The following is an 8,536-nucleotide window of genomic DNA, read 5'->3' on the forward strand; positions in this document are numbered from 1 at the left end:
GGGGGGGGGCTAGGCTCCTGATGTTAAGGGGGGCTCCTGATGTGAAGGGGGGTTCTGGTGTAAATTGGTGCTCTGGTGTGAAGGGGACTCCAGATTCTAAGGGGAGTCCACACCAGACCCCTTTCTGGGATAAGGGTCTGGTATGAATTTTGGAGAGGTCAAATATCATTTTTGACATTTATTTTACATTTTTTTAATTTTAGTCTGGCTGCCCCTTAATGTTATTTGATATTATCAGTATTGCAGCAATCAGTTTTAGAGTTAATGCTGGCAAGCATTCTAGCCAAATTATGCATTTTCCATTTGAACCCATGCAGCTGTGCTTGAACTGATAATGTAGAGTTCTGCCTTTAGTTCAAACGCACCTCAACAGGACATGCTGCATCAAAAGAAATGCAAAGCAGCTCAAAGGCAGCCTCTAAACTGTTAAATGTACTGCACCATAAAATAAATGGGATTTTGCTGCCCAGCGTATGACATGGGTTCCAAACCGTGCCTACAGCCTCATAGCTGTATATCTGTAGCGTGAGATTTGTATATCTCCCAGGAGATTTGAAGTGGGATTTGGTGATGTTATTATTGTGCTGCTTACTGTTCTCTTTGCTGGAGGCTCTGAAATGAGGAGGCAAAACCTTGCCTCTACCAAGATGACCAACTGCACACAGAGACTCACTGCAGAACAAGGCATGGTAATTCAGTAAGGTCCCAATTGCAAGCAATTAAGTGATTCTTAATTTCTCTGTGAGACTAATGTGAACAATTTATATTCTAAAGGTGCCCATACACCTGCCGATTATCGTATGATAATCGCGGGTGATAACGCGATTGTACGATAATCGGCAGGTGTATGGAAGGCGTGCGACCTTTCTACTGTACAATCACACGTCTTTTGTCTTCCGAGCACGCTCGAAAACCCACTGAGAATAGTACAATTTTCGGCGGGTTAGTGGCGTGCTCGGAAGACAAATGCCGAACGGGCGGTGTGGGCAAGCGCACACTGCACGCTCAGCATTGAAATCATCAGAAGCTCTCCCCTCAGCGGGGAGGGCTTGCGATGTTCGCAAGTACGATCTGCCTGTACAAGATAGGCAGATCGTACGAGATTTTAATTACCTTACAACCATCGGACAACGAAAGTCGTGCGATGGTTGTAAGGTGTATGGCCAGCTTTAGGCAGTTGTCTGCAGGTAATCACAGCAAGTCCAATTACATGCGAATGGTCTGCTGTTTGCATGACTCTCACAGAGAAATTTGTTAGACTTACCTGCTCGGCCCCATTCGCTATTGAATGGGGCCTTGCGGAGAAAAATCGGCTGCACCTACAGTGTGTTGATGACTAGACTTTACCCTTTACCTGCTTTTTTGGGTACAGCATCCAGAGTTCAGTTCCTGTATAAAGCCTTCCGTCTTTATTTTTTTTTTAGTTTTAGAAACAGTGGAGAGACGGCTATACAAGTGATGGGGGTACAGCTGTCATCAGGAGAAGAAAGCACAGCAAGCAATAAATCGGTGGGGTTGACTTACTACTTTGCAAAGTGAATATTCACCTAACATAGTGAATGGGATAATGCATGTTGACTGATCCAGTCATGTGCAAGCAAAAACTTTTTATTTTTATTTTGCTTGTGTAGGCAAAGCAAAGTAAATGTTAATTTTGCTCCACTGTATTCACTAAAATAAGACACTTTATTCACTAAAATAAGAGAAAGTTCACTTCACAAGTACACATGCTCCACCCTTTTAGTACATCATTCCCACCGTCGCATGTTCTAATCTTCATCACTCCAGTAAATTTTAATTTTGTCTTTTCACGATTTTGACGATTTTTCATCACTTCCTATCCTGATATAAGTGAAATCTCCCCAGCAATGACACAGATGTCAATAACCTCACCCAGATCTATTCAACACAAATGGAAAGATTTGGCTGGAGCTGAGCTTTTATAGAACGTTTGGGTGCATGGTGCATAAATAAGGAGTTTTTAAAAGGAATTTTTTGTACAAATTCCTAGGCTGTAATAATATTTCTTGGGTTGCTCTGGTTTTCTCCAAATAGACACATGTAAGAAGGCCATACTGGCTGCAAAGTGCACATGTACTAATCAAATTAATTAGAAGTGGTTACACATTTTACTTAAATAGAGATAAATCTCTCCGTCATTCACATTTATAAACACATTCTTCCAAATTTAAATTCTACATAACTTAGAAAAAAAATTACAAAGAAAAAAAAATCAAAACATGTGAGCAGCTAGAACGATGCCACAAAATATTTTCCACAATGACTTTCTTTATCTACTACACATGCATTCACTTCACCCAAACGCTTATCTTTTGTTTTCTTTTTCACCAAAGAGATGCAAAAAGGAATTTCCCTCTGTTCTCCATCCTACCACCCCAAAATTTTTCTCTATGCTCTAAATGTCTACTGATCCTTGTACCCCCTCCTTCTATCACCCCAGGATGTCACCATGCTTGGGGTGTATATTACTCCTTGTACCCCTTCTTCTGTCACCCCTGGATGTCTCTGTTCTGTAAGTGTGTAGTGATCCTTGTACACATTGGTGCACATTGATCCTTGTACCCCTCCTCCTGTCACCCAGGATGTCTCTGTGCTTGGGGTGCATATTGATCCTTGTACCCCTCCTCCTGTCACCCCAGGATGTCTCTGTGCTTGGGGTGCATATTGATCCTTGTACCCCTCCTCCTGTCACCCCAGGATGTCTCTGTGCTTGGGGTGCATATTGATCCTTGTACCCCTCCTCCTGTCACCCCAGGATGTCTCTGTGCTTGGGGTGTAAATTGTCCTCCTCCTGTCACCCAGGATGTCTCTATGCTTGGGGTGCATATTGATCCTTGTACCCCTCCTCCTGTCACCCCAGGATGTCTCTGTGCTTGGGGTGTAAATTGTCCTTGTACCCCTCCTCCTGTCACCTCGGGATGTGTCTTTGGTGTGGCTGTATAATAATCCTGGTACCCCTTCTCCTGTCAACCCAGGATGTCTGTGTGCTTGGGCTGTATACTGATCCTTGTACCTCTCCTCCTGTCACCCCAGGATGTCTGTGTGCTTGGATTATATATTGATCCTTGTACCCCTGTCACCCGTGGATTTCTCTGTGATCTAGTTGTGTATTGATCCTTGTACCCCTCCCCTGTCACCCCAGGATGTCTCTGTGATCTGAGTGTGTATTGATCCTTGTACGCCTCCCCTGTCACCCCAGGATGTCTTTGTGATCTGGGTGTGTATTGATCTTTGTACCCCTCCCCTGTCACCCCTGGATGTCTCTGTGATCTGGGTGTGTATTGATCTTTGTACCCCCTCCCCTGTCACCCCAGGATGTCTCTGTGATCTGGGTGTGTACTGATCCCTGTACCACCTGCCCTAGCTGTCAATCACTCACGCAGCCTGGGCTCCCCTGCCGGGCGAAGTCTCTGCTCCATGTTCCCGGACACCAGCCTGGACTCCAGCGGTGGTTGCAGAGTCAGGGAGCTCCAGAAGATTTTACTGCACAAGACATCCCGCTCCGAGGACCCGGCGAACACCATGAAATTGGCTCCGATCTCCTCCGGGCTCTCCATGCTGAGATGTTTATGGCGGAAGTCTCTGTTGCTAGGTAACCAGACGCCGCGCAGTCTCAGTGCGCCAAGTACTGCTCCCTCTGCTCCGGCGCCCCCTGCTGGACGTCTGGGTGTATGTCATGTGATCGCCTATGCCAGTGGTGGCTAACGTTTTTGAGGTCAAATGCCCAAACTGCGACGCAAAATCAATGTATTTATCTCAAAGTGCCAACACTTAAAATAAGCTTGGTATTATGTTTTAGTTTGAGCACTGGGGTTTAAAAAATGTTCAGCATCACGGCCTTTTTAAATTTTAACATTTTTTTCTTGTTTTCTTATTTTTTTGGTTTTGTATCATTTTTTTTAACTTTTTTCAATGTTTATTTATCTTTATATTTTACTTTATTTTTATTGATTTTACTATTTTTTTTACTTTTTTATCTATTTTTATTTTTTTATTTTTAATTATTATTTCTTATTAATTATTGCTATCACACAGGCGCTAACAAGCTCCTGTGTGACAGCATTTGTAGGTGACAGGTTCTCTTTATTGAGCCTGTCACCCCCAATACAGGAGTTAGAGCACAGCACTGTGCTGGTTCCCCTGTGACAGCTGAGATGGAAAGGCTGTGAGTACAGCTCTCATGTCTCAGTGTTTACATGGGGCAGAGAACTTCGCTCTGCTCCCCGCTCTCCAACCTGAACTACTTTACTGTGGTCCCGGGGCACCCCAGAAGAGCAGGGGAACCTGAAAACCACGGCAGGGAGGGAGACAGCCAGCGGGGAGAGAGGCAGCCAGTGGTGGGGCGGACCATGGAGAGGGGCTGGGAGGGGTGGACCAGTAGGCTTAGTACAAGTGATCGGCGAGATCACTCGCACTAAACGAGCGGCGCCTTCCCTGCTGTACATTTAGCCCTGCTTGCCCAAAGTAGGGGTAAATGTAGAAAAAAACTACCCGCCCGTAACCTGGAACTGCATGTCCTGGGCGTCGGGCAAGAGGATTTTGGCACCCCTGCCCTCTGCTGCACACGTGGCATAGGTTCGCCAGCATTGCCTCACTCCTGTCACATGACCTGAATGGAGACCTCAGTCTAAGATGGCTTTGACCTTACACTAATGTATAGCAGGACATCATTTCAATGTGTTTGTTGTCATCTGAAAACATTTCCACAGATAATATGTAACAAGTGACACTGGATCTGTTACTGTTTAGGGTGATGAGAGTTTTGCTGCTAGGGATTTCATCCCAGCCATCCTGCCATGGTGAAAATATGACAATATCACAATTGCTTGGTCATCATTAAACTGAGAAACTCTGCTCAATGGGGAATTTTTACAAGGTGGTTCCCAGTAAGTGCTAGCAGATATTTATACACATGTATGGTGGTTCGGTCCATGTCATGTTTTCCTGGGTATCCTTTGTTTTGTTGAACAAGGCCTGCTGCTTACAGAGCACAATAGCTCAAGCGGAAATTAGCACACATAGCTTAAAGAGGCAGAGCGACAACTACCCCCCATTACCCCCACTTCCATCGCCAACCACAAGTTTTAAGTTAGTGTTTTCAACGTTTTCAATGTCACCCATGTCATGTTTTCCTGAGTATCCTTCATTTTGTTGAGCAATGCCTGCTGCTTACAGAGCTCAATAGCTCTAGTTGAAATTTGCATACATAGCTTAAAGACACAGAGCAATGTCACCCCGCCCCCCTTAGCCCCACCTCCATCAGCAACCACAAATTTTCAATCAGTGTTTTCAAGACATTTTTCGCAATTAAAATAATATTCTGGGTGAAAGTTGTGTAAACACTGGATGAAAACTTAGAACCCTGTGTGTCTATAAGGAAATTAGTTCTGTTGGGGTGCCGTCTCTTCAGAAAATCTATAGTGCTCTGCAGTGTCATGTACTGGAGCTGAACTCCGGGGAATTAAAAAAGTAAAAAAAAAAATACCCTTGCAGTGTAGGTGGGTGCACTACAAGGGTTAAATGCTTGTTAGGTCTAGGTGTAGAGCAGGGGTGGGCAAACTCTGGCCCTCCAGCTGATGTGGAAATACAAATCCCATGAGGCATTGTGAGACTCTAACAGCTACAGGCATGACTCCCAAAGACAGATGCACAATGGGATTTTTAGTTTTACCACAGATGGGGGCCGAAGTTTGCCCACCCCTGGTGTAGAGGAACACGGTGTAATACTTAATTTGGAAGGGCCCCACTGTATGGAGTAGTCTTTTGTGTAATTGATGGAGTTCAGCTTTAATTGACCCTTTGTAGTCAAAATAATCCCCTCCCCTGTATATGTCATCCTACTAACCTTCCTTATTCCACTGGAGCTTGGAGGAGCAATCTAAGATGGCGCCCCGGGATTTCCTTTCATTCAGGCACAGGGCAGCCCATTGGATTTGTGCCCAGCAGTTATTGCCAATGGAGGTTGTAGGAGTTATCAGCTGGGTCAGTGCCAATACTCCTCCTCATTGTGCATAGACACAGCCCTGTAGTCCAAGTGGCTAGAGGGTGACAACGCCACAGTGAATCACTGCATGCAAAATACATTTGCCACCATGCAGGAAGAAGGCAGGGGGACTGGGAGGAGACGGTTATTTATTCTATGAATTTAAGGACACCCCTTTTATGTATTTGTACTGGAGATGAAACATGTCATACAGACATTCCTCGCTTTACAACTTACCTGTTTTGCGACCACTCGCACTTACGACCAGCTCTCCGACCTTACGTGCGGGAATGTGGCAGCGACAGTGCGACGTCTCGCCGGCGCAAGTGCTGTACTCCGTTCTCCACTGCGGGTCTCGGTAAATATTTTGTTGAAAATGTTTGGGATCAGTTTTTTTATTGAAAATGTTTGGGATCAATACAATCAGTAACACTGAAGCAGACCTTGCCCTGTAAGCCACATGATAACCCAAACCTGGGCATTTTACGGCCCGCGGGCCATATTCAGCCTTTTGGCTGTTCATGTCCAGCCAAAGGTCCAGACACAGACCAATCACCGCCCTGCGCTCGGTTATGGCTGGCTGACAGTGGATGTGCCGGCCTCCAAGGCCAGTGCATCCACTGCAAGCTATGGTCCAGCTCAAGCCCCCTCCTCTTCAGTCATTGGTTGCTAGGACCACTGGTGCCCTAACAACCAGGTGTCATCCTCTTCTACAGTCATCGGTTGCTAGGACCACCAGATGGTCTTAGCAACCAGCAACGTCAAATGTGTCCCCAGCCCCCAGCCTTACAGGAGGACAAAAGAGTATATTTTCCATCTTCTCCTGCTGCCTATTGACCTCCTGGCTCCTGCCTCTGGCCTGCTAATAAAGTAGAAAAATAAGGGATTTGGGGAAAATAATAGAATATATGGGGGCACTTTAAAGGGGACAAACAATGTAAGGGGCACGCTAATGGGAACAACGAATAATGAGTTGTCCCTATCAGGGTGTGCGCTTACATTGGTTGTTCCCATCAGAGTGGTCCCTTACATTAACTACAAAAATAACTACTCCGATTGTCCCAATCAATTTAGGGGGGCACTCTGATGGGGACAACTAATTATTAGCTGCATCTATCAGAGTGCCCTCTACATTATTTGCCCCCTATCAGATTAATCAATCTACATATGTGTGTGTGCTTACGCACCTTCAAAATAATGTGTAGGTCCTCCACAACAGTCCCAGTATCTCATGTGGCCCCTTGAGAAAATGAATTGCCCACCCCTGTAATAACCACACCATACCTCCCTGAGTCCATGCAAACAGCGAAGTTGTGCTCACTCAATGCTCGCCTGTCCTGTTACCGCTTAGAAGCAACGCTTTTCTAGCAGAGATAAATTGCCCTCATGTGTTACCAATGTATTCTCAGAATTGGCAGTGTGTTGCCCAAATATTGTCATGGCTACCAGTGTGTTGAATACATATTGCCATGTATGCCCAACTTAGGCCTATTATGTGAATGTGTGACTAAGTCAGTGCTGTTTGTTTTTTGGGTCATATTACCACACAGTGATTCCCCTGAACAGGCCTGCCGCTATCAAACCACACCTCTAAAACACAAGTATAGTAGCCAAAAATACCTTTCTTATTGTCTGCACAATCTCGGGCTCACAGGGTTCCAATATTCCCAAGTATGTTAGAGTGTATAAGCCATGGAAGTAAAATGCAAAGAGAAAACTGTGCCAATACATTTCAATTGCCTGCTCAGACCCAGTCCTCATCAGGCTGTCATTCTATTCTCCATTAATCACTAGGGTTGGGACCTCCCTAAAAAAATTTGGCCAGAGGTATCCACAGACTTTAAAGTGTCTCATCTTGAACCTGTGAATCAACTCACTAGTAGCTTACTGCCTCCAGAAACAGACCCTTCCTAAAAACTGTGCACACAGGATGGATATGAATAAGTCATATTTTCAGTGGCAGTGAGGTAGTGGAGCTTTCGGCTAATATTTACATGTTTCCTACATTTCATTACCTACTGATGTAATAATATTGTTTACAGAGCTCAATATCTCAAGCTGAAGTTTTTGCACACAGGTGAATGAGTCAGAGCAAGGGTTTATCCCTAATATGACTAATTCATCCTAATTTTTTGAATGAGAAGCAGTGTACATGACAAGGAACTTGTGCTGTGCTCTTTACAGATAATCCATAGATCAATAGGTCTATTTACCTATCACTCATTTGAGAAGGGGAATTGCCGGAGAAGCAAACGAGAGTTACTGTGAGAGGGAAATGGATTATAGCCCATTGGCATGCAGAGATCTGCACCAGTATGTCCCAGAGTGCTGTGACTTCCTGAGGTCCTATTATTGAGATGGCAAACTGATGAAAGTTAACGAAACGGGTGGTTACATTGGAGACATACTGTCTAAGGAATGTTAGATTTATTGCTAGTTGCAGTGATGTAGGCCTTGGCAGTTATTGATATTGTAGCCCATATGATTGTATTGCAACATTTCTTATAAAAAGGGGCCTGCAAGCCTTTTTTT

At 44.8% G+C, this 8,536-nt stretch overlaps 1 protein-coding gene across 1 annotated transcript in view; it reads right to left on the bottom strand.

The window, feature by feature from the left end:
* CUNH11orf88 (chromosome unknown C11orf88 homolog) overlaps positions 1-3,597 on the bottom strand; it is a 31,643-nt gene extending 28,046 nt beyond the window's left edge. The window contains exon 1 of the mRNA XM_018564025.1: positions 3,401-3,597. Coding sequence (XP_018419527.1) covers positions 3,401-3,578 — 178 coding nt within the window. The 5' untranslated portion in view covers positions 3,579-3,597. The remainder of the gene's footprint in view (positions 1-3,400) is intronic.
* Positions 3,598-8,536: the final 4,939 nt, after the last annotated feature.

The sequence above is a fragment of the Nanorana parkeri genome, unplaced genomic scaffold, assembly GCF_000935625.1.
Source record: "Nanorana parkeri isolate BGI_ZX_2015 unplaced genomic scaffold, ASM93562v1 scaffold716, whole genome shotgun sequence".
Taxonomy (NCBI): domain Eukaryota; kingdom Metazoa; phylum Chordata; class Amphibia; order Anura; family Dicroglossidae; genus Nanorana; species Nanorana parkeri.